The sequence below is a fragment of the Ambystoma mexicanum genome, chromosome 8 (genome assembly GCF_040938575.1).
Source record: "Ambystoma mexicanum isolate Mex_15411 chromosome 8, UKY_AmexF1_1, whole genome shotgun sequence".
Lineage (NCBI taxonomy): Eukaryota > Metazoa > Chordata > Amphibia > Caudata > Ambystomatidae > Ambystoma > Ambystoma mexicanum.
Genome location: NC_090929.1, coordinates 1,145,222,172 through 1,145,241,404, shown reverse-complemented (window position 1 = coordinate 1,145,241,404; position 19,233 = coordinate 1,145,222,172). Strand labels below are relative to the sequence as shown.

Below are 19,233 nucleotides of genomic sequence, written 5' to 3'. Positions count from 1 at the left end.
AAATCCATAGACAACCCCAGAGCAATCTGTCGAAAAAACAACAGAAAGTATTAACAGATATTGCAAAGCTGGATAAATACATAATAAAATCAGCAGATAAAGGTTGCAACATAGTCATAATGAACAACAGTGACTACATTGCTGAAGCTTACAAACAATTAAACGATGTGAACTGCTATGAACGGCTAAAGACCAATCCCATTAAGCAATTGGAAAATGATGTATGGTCTTTCCTATCTAAGTGGCAAAAGGCAGATATTCTTGAGGAGGAAACGGTGCAATTCTTATTTTCCAAGAACTCAATAACTCCCACCATCTATTTCCTTTCAAAGGTCCACAAGAATCCCCTCAAACCACCTGGCAGACCAATTTTGACACTGTGCGGGTCACTTTTGGAAGACTTGTCCCAATTTATAGATGAGGTCCTTTGCACTTTCGTATCTACATTACCACCATATGTCAGGGACAGCACGGATTTTCTATTGAAAATTGACGAACTTCCTTGGGAACCCACTTATTTACTGGCAACCATGGACGTTGTGTCCCTTTACACGTCTATTAAACATAATGATGGCATCCCCGCCTGCCAAAACTTCCTCAACACAAGATCACTGAATCATCTACAACATTCCCAGATGATCCTTGAGATGATTAAAATATGATTGGACAACAATGTCTTCATATTCAATAATGAAGTTTTCCGCCAAACCCAGGGAACCGCGATGGGTACGACCTCCGCACCATCATATGCGAACTTAATGATGGGACATTGGGAGAAAACGACAGTATGGGCAGAGGCTAACGAAAAATACAGTGAGAAAATTGTGTTGTGGCTCCGCTACATTGATGATTTATTCGTAATCTGGGACGGCTCCATTGAGTTGTGGTGTGAGTTTGTTAAATCACTCAATACCAACAATGTAAATCTCAAGTTCATCGAACACCACAGCCGCCAATCTTTCGTATTCTTGGATGTAGAACTAAAGATAGACGCAAACAGTGTGCATCCTAAGACTCTTCTATGGAGTATTCCATATGGAGAGTTCATCTGTATCAGACGCAATTGTAGTAACATTGTGGATTTTGACTTAGCCAGCAAAGTAACGGCCCAAAACTTCCAACAACAGCGGTACCCAAAAAAGATAATTGAAAGGGCATATCTGAAGGTCCGAGAAATGAATAGACATAAAATGCTAATAACATCTAAGACAGACCTAGCAAAAGAAGAAGAGGAAAACACCACCAGGCTTATTTTGACATTTGGAAGCCACTCAAGAATTATCAAACAGATAATCAATAAGTACTGGAAGGTGCTGAAAGCTGACAAAGATATAGGCAGTATGTTACATAATCATCCGGATATTACCTTTCACAAAAGCACCTCCATAAAAGACCTGTTGGTGAAAAGTTACATGGCTGTGGAAAGGAACAATATGAATACCAAATGGCTTTCCACAACAGGAATTGGCTTCTTCAAATGTACCAGGTGTAAAATGTGCAAATATGCAAGGAACTGCAAAAGCTATGTTCATCCAATATTGAAACATCTGGCCCATACCAACAGCAAAATTACATGGGAATGGTGGTGTATGTCTTGATGTGCCCTTGTCTCAAATGGTACGTTGGAAGTACCAAATGTAAGCTCAAAGTACGCATCCTGCAACATGTTAGAGCTATTATCAACAAGGACTGCTCCGACACTATGGCGAAACATTTCTCTGAATTTCACAATGCTGATCTAGCCTATCTAAAAATTTTTGGCATACACAAGGTCATTCTAGGTCCCAGCGGAGGAGACAATGAGAGAATACTCTGACAAGAAGAGACTAAATTTATTCTAGACTTTGAGAGTAAGACCCCATTGGGACAGAATATTGATGAAGAGCTTTAGACCTTTCTGGGGACTATACTTAACACAATAAAGTAACCCCAGCAAGATCATCAATTTCAATGACCCTATATTGTAATCCTTTGTGTTTGACTACTTGTGCAATGTTTTCTTTCTTTCCTTTTTTACTTATCACTATTTTTATCTCTCACTTTTTATGGTGACTTGCAATATGATTCAAAATCAAATTTCTTGCAAACAAGTGAATTTAAGCAGGTATCTTTATCCATGAAAAGTCAATTTTAGCATGCTATCTGAGCAATGGTATTTTATATACATCTTTTAGATATCTGATGACTCCAAAATAGTGCAATCTGATTCTTTAGTGCTTGGACTTTGTTATTCTTTGTCTTATATATGGACATGGCACTTTAGAACACATTTCTCTTTTATATCCATTTTGATAACACTATGCTTAATATAGCAGCTATAGGAATGTATCATTGCATATTTATAATTAGAGCTAGGTCTTGCGTATGTGATTCTTCAACAAAATTCCTTTTAGGTTTGTATTATGTAATTCTGATTATACTAATGCAGTTTAGAGAACGCACGTAGTTTGCACTATGCACTTTATACTATGACAGTGTTGTTCTTTTACATGTGAAATTATCCCTATCATAGGAATGCATTTTTTGCACATGAAAATATCTATGTATACTGAAATATATTTCAATACATTAGGTATGCACTATGCACTTTATATTTTCACAACACTGTCTCGAAACTGTAAAATGAATTTGAATCATATACATATATCTCCATTATTACGGTGATACATACAATGGCTCAGGGTAGAGATTCTCCCGTATTTATGCACTTGGCACTTTAAAAATCATTAATGGTGATGAACTTACCAGTTTGAAAGGGATTTTATGAGCATATCCCTTCCTTTTAAATTGTAGAAATGTGTAATTTTAAACTATGTCCATAGCACTATACTGGCAATATTGCAGCACGCACGACTAGGTTCCATTTTATTTTATCACAGATCGAGTAATATGCAATTGTTCAGTTTGCAAATGCTACCATTTAAATATTATGACTTGTGCTTTTACCACGTTTGTGTCATGTTTCACAACATAAACCAAATAGGTTGAATTGGGCGTGATTTTACTTGTACTTTAATTACGAGATTTGTAATTAGACTTAGCAGCCCAAGCCAAAATGGCTACAAGCCATTATGCCGATTTTGTAAGTCATCTCTTCAATGTCTTCAATGTGGTGTTTTTTATAAAAATTAACTTCCTGTGGGTGATGAGTGACTTTGAACAAGCCACTGGGTTGTGGCGAAACGTGTCAGGCTGCCGTCTGGCAAGAAACTCTCACTGGGTGAATTTAATGGATTTTTTAAACTGCTTCCAACGAAAAATAAAGGTTGTTTTATAATATACAACCAGTGTTGCAGTGTTTGCTGTTGGTTACCCGTGATTACCATCTGCCATTTGGAACATTCTTTGTGTGGAATGCTGCTCGCCTGAACAGCGTCTTTGATGCTGTTTAACATTGAAATATATATATATATTTTCAAACGAAAATTGTGCCCCAAAGCAGGGCAAATCCAATCGGTTGCACTCCCGAGAGCAGCAGAGAGAAGAGAGTCCAGTCTCAGCAAAAAGAAAGGCTTGACAGCAAAATCCAGGCAGCACAAAATGTTCTTTATTAGTAAACAGTGCATGAAAAGGGAAAAACCTGAAGTAAGAAAATGACACAGAAAAAGGACTCCTTAAAAACGCTGTGCAAACTCTATGGTAACGGTGCATAGAGCGTCCATATACACCAGTCAGTACAATACAATGGACACTTGGTGGCCATGTTATAGCATTCAAAAGGCAATACATTCTTATCTGTACAATGTAATAAAGTACATTCCTTGATCATCAAAACATAAGGTAACTGCTTTAATTGAAAATGCTTCTGCCATTGCCCCGAAAATCATGAATGCAGGAACTGAGGAGGAGACGGCATTAAACGCAAGAAAAATAGCAATGGGAGGAAAGAATACAGTGCGATCACTGCGCGATGAGAAAGACAAAAAATGTCAATTTACTCAACGCACCACTAGTGTGGCCGAATGTAAAATGGTGTTAATGGCAGCTGTGTCTATAAATGGCATCTGTCGAAATATAGTAAAATACTCCCATTTACGATGCAATGTACAGGGGCAAAATGGACTATAGCGTGCCTCTAAACAGTATAACTAACAAATATAAATAAAAAAGAAGCCTAGTCAGAAAATGCCTGCCATACAAATAAATATTGCATCCGCGCAAAAAATCAGCACACGCGCCGTTGTACAGCCATCTCCTCAGATCAGTCTCGCAGTCTGAATTACATATGTATCATTTATTGACTGACGTGTAAACATGCCCCATAATTATGTCAAGTCTCAAAATACCTAAACACATAATTGTCATCATGCATATTCAAAAGTGCAAATAGGACATGTCAAGCACATTGATGCAGTATATGAGCAATGTAAGGTGCATAGTGCTTTAGCAGCCAAAAAAGTGCAAAGTGCTTAGCAGCAAAGGAAAGGAAGAAGGGAAAAGAGGGGTAAATAGGAGGATGAAGGTTAGGATCTCTCCAGTAATGATAATGTGCACAGTGCTCTACGCCCATGGATGCACAGATGTATTCCTCAATGTACTGGTAATATAAAACATAAAACCATACAATTAATTATCAAAGATGAATTAAAAAATCGCTAAATGTTAAAAATGACATAGTATCTAAAATATTTAGAAAATACTCTACTCTCTGTACAAGGATATATAACACAATAAAACTGTGCATACATGGACAACTGGAGAATGGTCAACAAATTCATCCACCATAAAGTGCAAAGTGCATTAACCATAAACTACCCAATTTTTAAGGCAAACTAGCTTCCTAGTAAACCTACTACTGCAAAAAGATGGTACATATATGCTTGAACATCCCAAATAAAAAGAAAATGTATAAAAAAATGATTTAGTCATAATAGACCCACTAAGAAATGCATCATGCCTAGGTTACCCTTACGATATAAATATCTACATGTAAAGGGATATGAAATATCCTCCTATAAAACACAAAAACGGGAAAGATCGAGACGAGATAAAGGGCAGAGTAAGAAAGCATAAGGAATCCAAAAAACATTATGTGTAAAAATATTCATCTCAGTGATCAATATTAAAAACAAACCCTACTACTGATCATGTTAAAAACAAAATTGTGCAAGTTCGGCTGCACAGTATCATGAAAAGACAACCTGTAAGATATATCAAAACACAAGGGAATGTACATGGTGGCTAAAATCAGAAGAAACCACTTTTGGTCATTGGTAGACATTGTAAGGGTCATATAAAAACATTCAAGGTACCTGAAATATAAAAGTAATTCATTAAAGATGAAAAACAAATATGTATTATTAGGTTACTAAAAACGTATATAATTCTTCATCAAGATTATGACCCCTAGGTTTCTTGGTCTCAAGGTCCAAAATGGACTTAGTCTCCAATTGCCTCAACAGTAACTCCCGATTACCACCTCTGGGTGATTTAGGCACAGTCCGAATACTAAAGAAGGAGAAACCATCCAATCTGCCACCATGTTGGGACTGAAAATGCAAAGCCATCGGATAGGTAGAGTCAATATTTCTAATGGCTCGAATTTGTTGGAGTATTCTCAGCTTAAATTTGCCTTTGGTACTACCCACATACCACATGTTGCATGGACAGTTCAAGACATAAACCACATGATCCATATCACAAGTAATTCTGGATGCAATCTTAATATTGCTACCCAAGATAGGATGTGTGTAGCAAGTCTTGTTGACAGCGTACGTGCATGCTTTGCATTTGGAGCATTTAAGGAAGCCACATGGTTTGGTATTTAACCAGCCCTTAGTCAATGCATTATCAATAGGCCTCATAAAGCTGGGAACTAGTGTATCCTTAAACGAGGTGGATCGCCGGAAAGTAATGTTAATGCGATCACCCAAAATGGTGTTTAGATGTTCATCAGATTTAAGGATATGCCAGTGTCGCTGCATGACTTGTCGAATGTTATGGGCATTGGCTCATATGTCAAAATAAGCCCTGCTTCACTGGTGTTTCACTGGTGTTAGAGGAAATATGTTCTGAAGTGTCAGCTAACAGCAGCAGTGAGAGGTCCATGTTTCTAGCTTTCAAAAAAGCTCTCTCCAAAACTTGCCTAGGGTAACCCCGTTTTTTAAATGTATTGGCCATGAGAGCGCATTCACAGTCGAAGGTTGCAATCTTCGAACAATTTCTTCGTATGCGAATGAACACCCCATAGGGGATACTCCATTTGAGAGCTGTGGGGTGGTTGCTCTTCGCATGCAGTGGGATGTTAGAACTGGTGGGCTTTCTGTACAGGCTGGTAATCAATTCACCTTGAGCCACAGTAACAAGAATATCCAAATATGTGATAGCAGTCTTGCTGTGGCTCTCAGCGAATTGTAAATGTAGATCATTGGTGTTAAGGATAGTAACAAAATCCATCCATTCCACACTGGTACCTTCCCAAATAATAAACAAGTCATTAATGTATCTTAGCCAAAGGGCAATTTTGGATGTATGTTGACTGTTTCGAGGATGCCATGCAACAAATTTCTCCCACCAACCCATTAGCAAATTTGCATAGGAGGGGCAAATGTAGAACCCATAGCAGTCCCCTGTAACTGCATGTAGAACTGCTTGTCAAAGAGAAAACAATTGTTAGTTAGACATAGCAAAATCATCTCAAGAATCATTTGAGAATGTTGGAGATAATTCAAGGATCGTGTATGCAAGAAATGTTCACAAGCTTTTAGGCCATCAATGTGTCTTATTGACATGTAGAGAGAAACCACATCAAGTGTTGTTAGTAAATAAGTAGATTCCCATGGTATACCATCTATGCGGCTGAGGAAGTCCTTGGTGTCCCTTATATAAGAAGGCAGAGTGGTAACAAATGACACCAGAGTCTCATCTATAAATCTTGAAGTATTTTCTAACAAGGCCCCGCATAGTGTGACAATAGGTATGCCCAGAGGTCTAGTGAGACTCTTATGTACTTTAGGCAGAAAGTAAATGGTCGGTGTCACAGGGAATTTAGGGTGTAAATAAGAACAAATGTCCCCATCCAACAGGTCTTTCTCCTTCCAAGTCTGCAAAAGATGGCCAAGTTTGTCACTCATGGTTTCTGATGGATCTTCAGACAATTTGGCATAACAGTCCTTCTTCAGCAATTGTCTATATATATATTTCAAATACCAGGAAACGATTATTGGACTCCTCGAAGGGTATACACTCCACTAATACACCCCAACACGTAACTCCACAAAAATAGAGAAACCCGCCAGACATGTCTCGAGTCCTTTTAATATTCAGATTTATTTCCATGACAAAAGTTTACAAAATGTAGAAAAAGACGGTACGACGCATTTCACGCCGTCCTCGCCACTTGATCACATACATCTAGTAAAACACCCAGTGGCTGCATATGCATTAGTCTCTATGGTCCATTTTTTCCATAGTTGTCCCTTTTCCCTTTTGGCACTCTACATTTAGTGTCATGGAACAAAACGTTAGCTTAATGCGGCGGCCATTTTGGCAAGGCTTATAGTGAAATAGTTTTACATTAGTCCATGCATCATACAACATATGTTTGTAAATTCCTGACACCACAAACAGCCTTATCATGCAGACGATGTCCTCTAACTCATTTAAAATTCTCAATTAATTCAATCTTAATTACCATAACATTTGACATGATTGTCACCTTTAAAGTGCTTAGTGCATACTCCTTATGGTTGCTGTGATCCATCTCACGATTAGAGTCATTGCAATGCTGTAAGCAATTGGTCTAGTATTCTCATAATAAGAATGCATGGATGAACCTTTTTCTGCATGATTGCCACGCTATCCTAAAGTGCTTAGTATATATAATTGAATTTGTAAACCTAATCACGGTTTGCCATTATAAAGTGCTTAGTGCATACAATTATTCAGCTACCACAATTCTGATTACAAATTATAAAACAATTCAACAAATAGCGGAACAATATTTTTGCCCATGCTATAGATGTCAAATGCACATTCACATTCTTAATACAATAAAACACAATCACATACTGTCAAAAACATCCATGATGCTCTTATTTCTAATCTTCTCCTCAACGCCTTGTTCCACATTCAGTTAATTTTTTAGGTATTCAGACTACTAGGAAAAAATATATTTTATCAATATATAGGACAACTATTAAAACCAGACTAATATTCACAATTCAGTAACACAGCACTTCACAATTATTAGAAAAAATCTTTAAAAAAGTTCCAGCATATAAAAAATGTTATCAAAAAGAGAATTCCTTTTCATAAGACTACACTTCATGAGAAAAACAGCTGATTAGCCTGAATTTGTATTGGGCAAAGAGTTTTTTTTCCCTTTTTCTTCTTTTCTTTTTTTTCCCTTCTTTCAACAAAACAGTACTAATTATCAACGAGGATGTTGGTGGTAAATACATTCTTTCTGATTTTATGTGCCCGGAAACATGTACAGTTCCTCATCTAGGTTATGTCCCTTGGGTTTCTTAGTTTCAATATCTAGAATAAACCTTGTTTCCATTTGGTGTAGTTCAAATTCCCTATTGCCCCCACGAGGATTCTCTTCAATGTGATGTAGACCAATAAATCTCAAACGTTTGATTTCTCCCTCATGGACATCTCGAAAATGCACTGCCATTGGATACAAAGCATCAACATTCTTTATAGCTCTCACGTGCTCTAAGATTCTAAGTTTCAGTTTGCCAATGGTACTTCCAATGTACCAAAGATTACATGAGCTCATGAGAGCATATACAACGTATTCAGTGTTACACATGATTCTTGTTTTAAGCTCCACCTTGTGACCAAGTACTGGATGTGTGTAATTTGTTTTATTCCATGCACGGTGGCATGCTTTGCATTTTGTGCATTTAAAGAATCCACGGGTGCTGTTATTGAGCCAAGTACCAATGTTTGGGATCTTGGTCATAGGGGGCATATTGCTGCTTACCAATAGATCCTTAATAGAGGCAGAGTTTCTAAAAGTGATATTGACTCTTTCCTCAAGATATGATGCCAACATCTCATCTGACAGTAACACATGCCAATGTCAATGTAAAATCTTGCTGATTACCTTGGAGTGTGTGCCATATGCGAGGATTAGATTAATTGTATTGTCTTCTTCCAGTTTTTCTTTTTTCCGATTTGTTGATAATAAAGAAGTTCGGCTTAGGCTTCGAGCTTTCAAATAGGCTCTCTCTAATATAGCCTTTGGATATCTTTGTTTGACAAAGTTTTAAGCAGTTTATTTACAGTCTTTGTCAAAACACTCCAACTTTGAGCAATTACGTCAAATCCTCACAAATTGCCCATATGGTATACACCATCTGAGGAATATTGGATGGTTACTACTTGTAAGAAGTGGCATGTCTGAGCTAGTTGGCTTTCGATATAGCTCAATAATAATTTCATCTTTGTCAGATTGCACCAAAACATCCAGAAAAACGATTGACTCCCGACTATGTGTTTCAGTAAATTTTAGCTTCAAGTCGTTGATATTTAAAATCTTTACAAAATTGAGCCAATCTTATTCCTCTCCATTCCAAAGGATAAACAAATCATCTATGAATCTAAGTCATAGGACCACCTGATTCGTATATTTGCTGTTACTTTCAGTCTAAACTATGGACTTTTCCCACCACCCCATATTCAAGTTTGCATATGCTGGAGCGAAACATGTGCCCATGGCTGTACCTCTTAGCTGATTTTAATATTTGTTGTTGAACAAAAAAACATTATTTGTTAAACACAAATCCACCATTTCTGTAATCATCTGGGAATGTGCAAGACAATTTAGTGACCTGCTGTCCATAAAATGTTTGCATTTTTTTGGCATCAACGTGTTCGATGGACGTGTAAGGCGAAACCACATCAAGTCTAGCAAACATAAAATTCTGTTCCCATGCAATTCCGTCGATTTTACTTAAAAAATCTTTTGTGTCCCGCAAATATGAGGGCAACATGAATACCACGGGCAAGAGAATCTGATCTATATATTTGGACATATTTTCTAGTGCTGCTCCATTTAATGTGACAATGGGTCTACCGGGGGGACATGTGACATTTTTATGTACTTTGGGCAAAAAATAAATGGTCGGAATGGTGGGGAATGGATTTAAAAAGAATTTGCAGTCATCTTTGTCCAGAATATTCAAATCTGTCCATTTATTCAAAAGGCACTTTATTTTATCTGTTATTTGCTGTGTTGGATTGGTTGGCAATTCTTCATAACAGCTGGTATCTGAGAGCTGCCTTTGGGCTTCTTTTATATAATCTGTTCTCTCCTGGATGACAATAATAGTCCCTTTGTCCGAGGCTTTGATGACAATATCTTTGAGATTTTGTAATTCATGCAATATCTCTTTGTCTTTAAAGGAGAGGTTGGACTTGATTTGTTGTCTTGGTGCCCTTTCTTGAGGCCATGGATTACTAAATCTTGGATGGCCACCCAGATTGAATATCGGATTGAATTTAGATTTGATTTTTAAGTTGCTCTCAATAGGCCAATCTTTAGCTACATTTCCAATGTTGGCTCTATAGCATTATCCAATGACTCCCCTGATTCAAGCTGGGCTAAATCTAAAAGTCCTTCACAATCCTTTATAGAAACTGCTGTCTTGCCTTGTGGTAACCCTTTTGACTTTTCTTTAGGTGGATTAATAATGAAAAAAAATGTTAATCTTATTTTCCGCATATATTTCTGAAAGTCAATCCTTGTTTCAGCATAATCATAAATTGCCGTGGGGCAGAGATTGGAGCCATATTTGAGCACTCTGGTTTGTTCTTCTGAAAAATAATATTTTGATAAATTGATGATGCTGTTATCAGAACTGTTGTCATTCATTCCATTGATTTCTTCCCAGAGTGCGTTCTTGTGCTTCTGTCTGAGTCTGAACTGTTTGTTCCTATGACCCCTTCTTGTATTTTTGCTGAACCTCTTCCAATATTCTTTTTTGGGTTGTTGCGCCCATCTTACCCCAAGATCCTCATTTCGTCTAAAAAAAATATGTCTAGGCTGCTTGTCACTTTCACTACTAGTTGTCTCTGCATCAGATGATGATGCTATCTCACTGGAAACATGACTTGACGGTTTGCTTAGAGTGTTCTGGCTCATGATGTTTTTTCTAAAATGGCCGAAACGCCGGGCAAATGTGTATACTCTCCCTCTTTCATAGTCTTCTTTGTCATGAAGAAAGGTTCTCTGCTTCCGTAATTTTATTTCCTCTGCATGTGACTTAAGACTTTCTTCAATACTTGCTCTCAATTTGTTGCTTTCTTCACTAGGTGTTCACTTATTTCTTCCATTTTCATCAGGATCGTTTGCCTATCAATTCGGGCATATTTAATAAAAATATTTAGACATTTTTCAGACCATCTGTTAGTTGAATTTCCCCATTCTTTCAGCATTTCCGGTTCCTGGTCTTCAAATGACGGCAATATTAGAATACGTAGTCCTCGTGGGATTCTACCTACATCTACATAATTTTGGAGTGAATGTTCCTCCCACCATTTTCTGATTTCCTTTTTCTGATGTTTTTCCAGTTCCTTCAGCAAACTGATTTCATGTTTTTCTTTCTGCATAGTTCCTGTCTGTGAAATACTTTTAGAAGCTGAGTTCTCATGTTGTGTCTCACAAAACAGAGACTGTGCTTGCTCTCATCGTGTTTTCTCTCTATCCATTTGGTATGTCATGTTTGTAATTAACACTCTTAGGTTAACTGGAAAGGACAGTCAGGCGATTGATTCCAAGTTTGAAATCCTCTAAGCAAGGAACAGGGAAAGTGCTGGCGTTAGGCTTTGTGGTTAAATAACATGCACACAGTGTCATGTGTTAACTGCTAAAATGGACGATGATAGGATCATACGGTTAAAACCAAAACTGAAGCCTGGAAACACTTACCGAAGCATTGGACTCCCCGGCCATCCTCCGATGAACAATGGGCTCCTTTGCAAATGGCTGTGTGCCTCCAGCTCCTGCCAGGACACCACACGCTCAGTCTCAAATCGTCCATGTCCGGAGCGTAGATGCAACAAGTCCATTAGGTAACTCAGAACTTTGCTCGCTTCCTTTCATCAGCCGGTGCTGATATATATATGTTCAACTACTGTTAAATAGGTTCATTATTAAGTAGGGGGAAGTGTAGAGTTTGGGTAAAGTATTAGGGGGAATGCTATATAGGTTTAAAAGTTAGGTAGGGGTAGGGCATTAAGTTTATATAAGGTCATTAAGTAAAAAGGGGGTAGAGGGAGGTACCCTGGTCTGAGGTATCAGGATAGTGTGGTGGCCTGCCTGACTGCGCCTAGCGAAATGAGACCACCCACATCCTTTGTGCTCACACTCCATGTGGGTGGTACCTGAGTGTAAGTAATTGATCATCTGTTGTGTCATACTCACTGTAAGGGTCCCTAGACCCCTCCAAGTAAGGGTGAGCTTACGTAGCTGGTCCCCATTTAGTTGGTGCTCACACCTGAGGAATCCTAGGGTACAAAGTTAAAAGTATAAGAGTGTTTTATAAATTAAGAAAAGTCCCCATTGGGATCCCCATAAAATTCCCTCTGGTGTCTTTGTCCATTGGTGAACTAAGAACTGAGAGTATAGCCCATCTCCTGTTAACAGCAATCTTGCCAGGTGCAGCGCCCCTCTCTATCTAGGTTGACTGATGGGTGGAGCTTCTCGTAGCGATTGTCCCTACACCAGGGAAGGGAAGAGCATGCCCTTGCATGGATAAGAGGCGGAAACCAGGGGCTACATTTTCACTTTCTGTTTGATGTTTTAACCACTTTCATTGTAGCTATCTTTGAGTTATCATGTCCAAGGTCATGTAATATTCCATTCCGTGATGCAATCTGAGTAGAAAGAACTTTTGCTATTTTGTATGCTGTCATTGATGTTGAAAGTAAGTGCACACAACTTACATTACCCTTATGGTATGACTTTAATGTGATTGAAGCACCCCCTCTTCTGACGTTAAATGTGACCTCCCATCCTCACCCAGATTTACTGACAGCCCCACGCTGCAAAGTGAATGGTTCCCATATCAGTCCCAAGCCACCACATTCCATGGTCACCAAAGCTGTGCATGATGGTCGCTGGTGATTCTCTAATGAGGCCACCACTTTCTGGCACTGGCTCCGAAGTCTGAAACACTTGTGTACAAGCGCGATACAAATAAATTATCATACCATATCATATAGTGTCTCTGCTGCCATAAACTAATGTGCACCAAACCTGTAAGCACTGTAACTGTATAAAGACAAGAGGCCTCATTACAAGGTTGCTGGTCCGGTAACAACGGTGCTGGTAAGCTACCGACACTGTTGTTACCGGACCAGCAAACTATGAGTTCTGCTTGCGGGTGCCTTTCCGCCCGCCAGGTCTGACCTGGCAGGCGGACCGACACCCGCGAGCAGACCTCGACGGATGCACCGGCACCATTCATGAATAGTGCCGGTGTATCCGGCCTCCCCATTCCCATTGAGTCCAGTGGGACTCAAATGGGAATGGGGAGTAATAATAACTGGCACCCGGCAATGGGGATTTACCGGGTCCGCCGGGGCTGGAATGCAAAGTATTTGCATTTAAAATATGGTTCAAGGGCTAATTATGCCTCTGTTTTGTTAACGGTGGCAAAGTGTTGAAGCTCGTGCTCTGCTGTTCCTATACTGCGCTCTGTTTTCACTTAACTCAACATATGGCACAATGAACAGTGTCAGTGTGATGCAACCCTTCACCATTTTGTACACTTCTTCCGGACTATACACAGACTCTTCTGGCAGAATTTTCCTCATTAAGACTTAGCTCACTCATGCCGGGATATTGAAGGGAAACCTTACCTGCTGAATAATGACCGGTTTATTGTCAGAGTCCAGTCTGCCGGACAGTGTCTTGTTGCCAGCAAGCTTGTGAGCTTCAGCGGTTTCATTCTTTTCACTTTTCTGATAGTCGCATGCCTACAAGAGAAGCCAAACATCAATCTAAGAATCAGTAAGGCCAAAGGTAACACGTTAGCTTCTAAGAACTGCCAAAATCATACAGGAAGCGTCAGACATCATAAAAGTGGACACAAATGGCGCCGATTATTGGAACACGTGTCAGTAAATCCTTTTGGGCTCCAATGAATAATTCTACAAGGATCCAAATCTAGCACAGCTACTCCGATATCTTGAAAGAAATGTATAGATCTAATGTTTTGTGACAGTGAGCTTCTTATTTCTAGTTGGTCGCCAGTCAACAATAAAGAGGGATCTGAGCCTTTTTTTATTTTTATTTTTATTTTTTCATTTATTGTGCACTTAGTTAATACAAACCTTCGACACAGTTTAATATTAAAAAGAAGAAAAAAACAAATAACAATAAAATCCAAACGAACAAATTTCACATTGGTTAAAAAGATACAATTACAGCAATATTATACATTCATACAATTATAAACATGTAATAATAAAAATAATAAAAGGTAGAAGAAACATCAATGAATACCCTTAGCAGTACTCAGTGCACATGTGCTGCCACTCCTATTAATCTAGTTTAATGGGTGATGTAATTTCACTAATTCGAAGCATACCACCTACTCTTACCAATGAAAATCTGCTCGAATGATTCAACAATACTTGTATAGCCTCATTCCAAACATAGAGCCCAGCTCCCGTAACTGCCAGTGAGGACGCACCAAACAGGGTGCTCCAAAACTGGTCCTCCTGGGTATTCTGGATGTCCCCCACAAAAACAGAGTAAGCCTTTTGATGGTAGGCCTTCAACACTGGACATTGCGTTAAGATATGGCGGCTCAATTCCACTTCTCCAGAGGATAGTCTGCAAACTCTGCCATGTAGCGGAACACCAATCCAGCTCCCCATATTTTCATAAATTGGCAAGATATTGAAACGGAGGTAAGTTAAAAATGCACTTGTCTTCTTATTACATATTTTCATTAGGTATGGACACGGGCCCGTGTTAGGAAAACTCTGGTAGCTATATTCACGATAACGTTTCTTGTCATGTAACCTTTGAATGGACTGTGATCTATCCCACATCCAATTTGTCTTCTTAAATTGGTTCAAATAATCAGGCATCTCGATAAAACTATCCATGTCAAAGTCAATGTACTTAAAATGACTGCATGCTGTATTGTTGAGTGCCAACAAGAAGGTATTGGGATAGCCACTAGACAATTTCATGGTCATTAGTCCCAGTAATGTGGTGTCCTCATATTTCCACAATGCCAAGGAAAAATATAATTTACGTTTGGTTACCCAGCATGACCTGAGTGATATAACACCCAGTTCACAACGCAATGCCTCCACTGGAGTAATTCTCGGAACATGTAATATGGACCTTAATATTTTGCCCTCCAAACAGTTCAACCAATCAATATGTGGTTCAGATAATAATTCAAGGACATAATTGAGTACCGGAATGATATTAGATTGGTATATTTTTAGTGCAGCTTCCATATGGTTGCCGCCTAAATTAGTGGTGAAACGCTTCAGCACATACCATTTCTTAAGTACGCAAGGTATTATGAATTTGTTATAACAGTGTTGACTAGGGCGCGAGCAAAGCAAGAATCCCAAATACACACAGCAGTCAACCACTTCTAGTTTACCTTTATTAAGTCTCCTTATAAAAGAGCAGCATTGCCTAGATGTATTACCAAGGATCATTATCCTGGTGTTTGTGATTTTGAGAGATTTATAAAGCGCACCAGACAGAATGAACCGTATTCGGGCGCAGATGTTAACTAATGCTGAAGTGTTGGACTACAGAGTAAGGGCAGAAGTATAACTCTAGTTCTACCACTTTCCTCCTTATTTAAATAGGAAGGTTTTCAGTTTATTCCTAAATATATCCAGTGGTTCGCACATTCTAATTTCAAGTGGGATTTCATTCCAAACTTTTGGGCCAAAGGCTCCAAAGCTTCTGTCTCCTCTTGATACACATTTAGTTCGAGGAGTACAGATTCAGAGTTTCTCCTTTGAACGTAGGTTCCTTTTAGGATGATATAATGTGATCTTGTCAGCCAAATACGTGGGTGCAAGCCCTTTCAAACATTTAAAAACTAGGCATGCCATCTTAAACTTAATTCTGTCCTCCACCATCAACCAGTGGATGGATCCCCGCATTGCTGATACATGATCTCGTTTTCTAAGGTTCCCAATTACTCTAACTGCTGCATTCTGCGCTTTTTGCAGTCTGTCCATCTGTTTTGCGGGATTCCCGCTAGCAGGCTGTTACAGTAATCTAGGTGGGGGTTAGTCACTGCCCCTACCACAGATGGCCTGTCTTTTATTGGGATATAAAGCAGTATACTCCGCAGAAATTGCAATGCAAAGTGTACTGCTTTTACCTCTGCTCTCACCTGACTCTCACTTCCCAAATTTGCCTGCCACCAACAGCCTAAGTTTTTTACTTTTTTTTTTTTTTTTTTTATTTTGGTTGGCTGAAATGAATTCAACCTTTCAAAAAGTTTTTTACCATTACAAAAAGTTGCAATATTACAATTTTTCGATTTTACATAAATCATTTTTGCATAATTTGTATCGAGATCCCAAACTTACAATTTTTCAAGGTTTCCATGGCCTATGTACATATTGGTTGATTTGTCAAATATTACAGATTTGTTTCGGAAGTTGTAAGCAATGTTCTGTTCACAAAAATAATTGACAAGTAATGTTAAAAATTGAAATTATAATAAATAAATTGAACCCACATATATCTTGAATTTTAAAATACATTTGTCGATAGGCCATAAAGAGTTAACTGCGAGGTAATATCGATTTTATAAATTGCGTTAAAGCAATGTGAATGGCAGTGCGATTGCTTGTCATTAATATAATCCATATTTCATACGCAGAGCGATCACAATATAATTGTAAAATATTGCAGAATACACGTTTTCGTATGCCACTCAAAGCCGGACAATCCACTACTAGGTGAGCTAGGCACTCTAATTGCGTCACATCTTTACAGAAACGGCAATATGTGTCATTTTTTGAAATTACACCTCTCCGTGCTAGAATTTGATTTGTAGACTGTAAATTCAAACGCAATCTTAGCATTTCGGAGCGAACATGCTGTGATGGGGATTTTAAAAGATAATAGGCCATTTGTTTGAGCTTCTTGTGAGGGAACAAATTCCGATCAAAATCTACATATTTTTTACAAAGGTCTTGGGTTACATTCCAATCATACCAATACAGTCTTTTCTTTGCTAAAGTAGGATTCTTGAGTAGCAAGTCGATTGACACATTTGCATTTGCTAGAGCATTAATGACTTCTCTTGTCCATCTTTTGGGGAATACATCATTGGAAGTACACATATACATTGCCATTGAGCCCAGCATATTATTAGTTTTTATACCCAAAAGACATTTTCGATAGAAGTTGCAAAATTTCCAAAGAATTAGACTAAACAGGGAGATACTACCGAGTTCGTACCTTAACATACATAAGGGAGTGCACACTGGTAAGCACAGAACTGCTTTCCAAAATTTCCCCTCCAATCGATCCCAGTAGGTTCTGGGTTGAGGTAACAGAGTTTCAGCTCCGTTAGATAGTATCGGGACAACTTTTTGATTGAAAAAGGTTACCACATGCATTACGGTGAATTTGCCGAACTTATGTAAAATGATTTTGGCTTGTGAAATTAGGGTCATGACTTTAATTCTTACAGAGTCATCATAGGTTTGGTTTAACATAGAGCCAGAAAAAGGTAATCCTAAGTATTTATAACTTGGTACCGTTTGTAAGGGAACTTCGCGTAGGAACCATTGACTTCTCACCATTTTTGTATACTTTTTTTTATGACAAATCACTATCTGAGTTTTATCCACATTGATAGTTAGATTGTTGGTGTGAGTATAAATATCCAATTTGTTCAGGAGGTTCTGTAGACCGCTTGGAGTCTGCGAAATGAGAACAAGATCATCAGCATACAAGAGCCATGTAATTTTTTGAGCACCTAATTTAGGAGAATCTGACAGTACCCTTTCAAAGGAGGTCCCAATATCTAAAATGAAGAGGTTAAAAAGAGAGGACGCCAAAATACACCCCTGTTTTAATCCTCTCATTGTATTAATATTCGCGGACAACAACCCATCAAGCGACAGTCTGACTTGCATTGTCGTGTTCGAGTGCAATTTTTTGATTATAGTTAACAATGACGAAGGACAGCCATAGCTCTGTAATTTCTGGAATAGCAAGGATCTATCGACTGAGTCAAAAGCTGCCCGAAAATCGACAAATGCCATATACAGAGGTTGATTGAGTTCTGCATATTTGGATTTTAGCATATTTAGTGTGATTAAGTTTACTGAGGTGCCTAGCCCTGCGACAAAACCAGTCTGGAATGGATCTCTTTTGAGCTCATTTAGTGTCCAATTATTTAGTTCTCGCAAAATAATACGGCTGTACAGTTTACCAGGAGCGTCTAATAGGGCGATGGGTCTGTAGTTCTGTGGGAGACACCGATCACCTTTTTTGTGAATAGGTACAATCAGAGAGTGAGTCCATGAAGCAGGAAGCTCTTGGGATTCATTAATGTTCTCATATATTTGATATAAGATTGTTGACCATATTACCGGATGTTCTTTGAAAATTTTGTTTGAAAGTCCGTCTGGACCAGGCGCCCTGGACTGACTTATTTTATTGATAAAATATAAGATGTCGGATTTATCAATATTAATATGAAATCGTTCGTAAGGGGTGAAACTTATAGGTAAATTGCAATTAGACGGGATAGCATAGATTTTAGAAAAATGACTAATCCAGCTCGCTTCTGGAACGCTCTGTGTTTGTGACTTTATTTGCACCGGGGAAACAGCGTTGGTCAAGACTTTCCAGATTTGGGCTGTATTATTATCACGAATATTTCGTAACATTAATTCACCGTCTTGTTGAAACAATTTACTACGATGGCTTCTTCGCCAGTTCCTATAAGATGTTTTAATTTGCATTAATGCTGTGCGCCTGATGCTTAATGGAAGTTTCATAGCTTCTCTTTTTTTGTGACGAAATTCAGTTTTCTTACTTTTGGTCTCCAGGTCAAACACATGTGATTTCCTAAAGATGTAATTTTTCTGTACTCTATTATCTGAGAAATGATGTATTAGATCATAATAGGCAACTGGGGGGATAGCTGTGTTATTCCGAGCATGACAGAAGGCAGCTTGTAGGGAGATATTGAAGTTATCTAATTTATTTTCGGTCCAAATAATACGATTCAGTTGATTAGAGACTGTTAGTTGACCTAA

The 19,233-nt window shown here is 38.4% G+C and overlaps 1 protein-coding gene across 1 annotated transcript in view; it reads right to left on the bottom strand.

Annotated features, from left to right (window-relative positions):
- Nucleotides 1-19,233, bottom strand: part of TMEM26 (transmembrane protein 26) — a 717,461-nt gene that overhangs the window by 258,845 nt on the left and 439,383 nt on the right. The window contains exon 3 of the mRNA XM_069611205.1: nucleotides 13,816-13,932. Coding sequence (XP_069467306.1) covers nucleotides 13,816-13,932 — 117 coding nt within the window. The remainder of the gene's footprint in view (nucleotides 1-13,815; nucleotides 13,933-19,233) is intronic.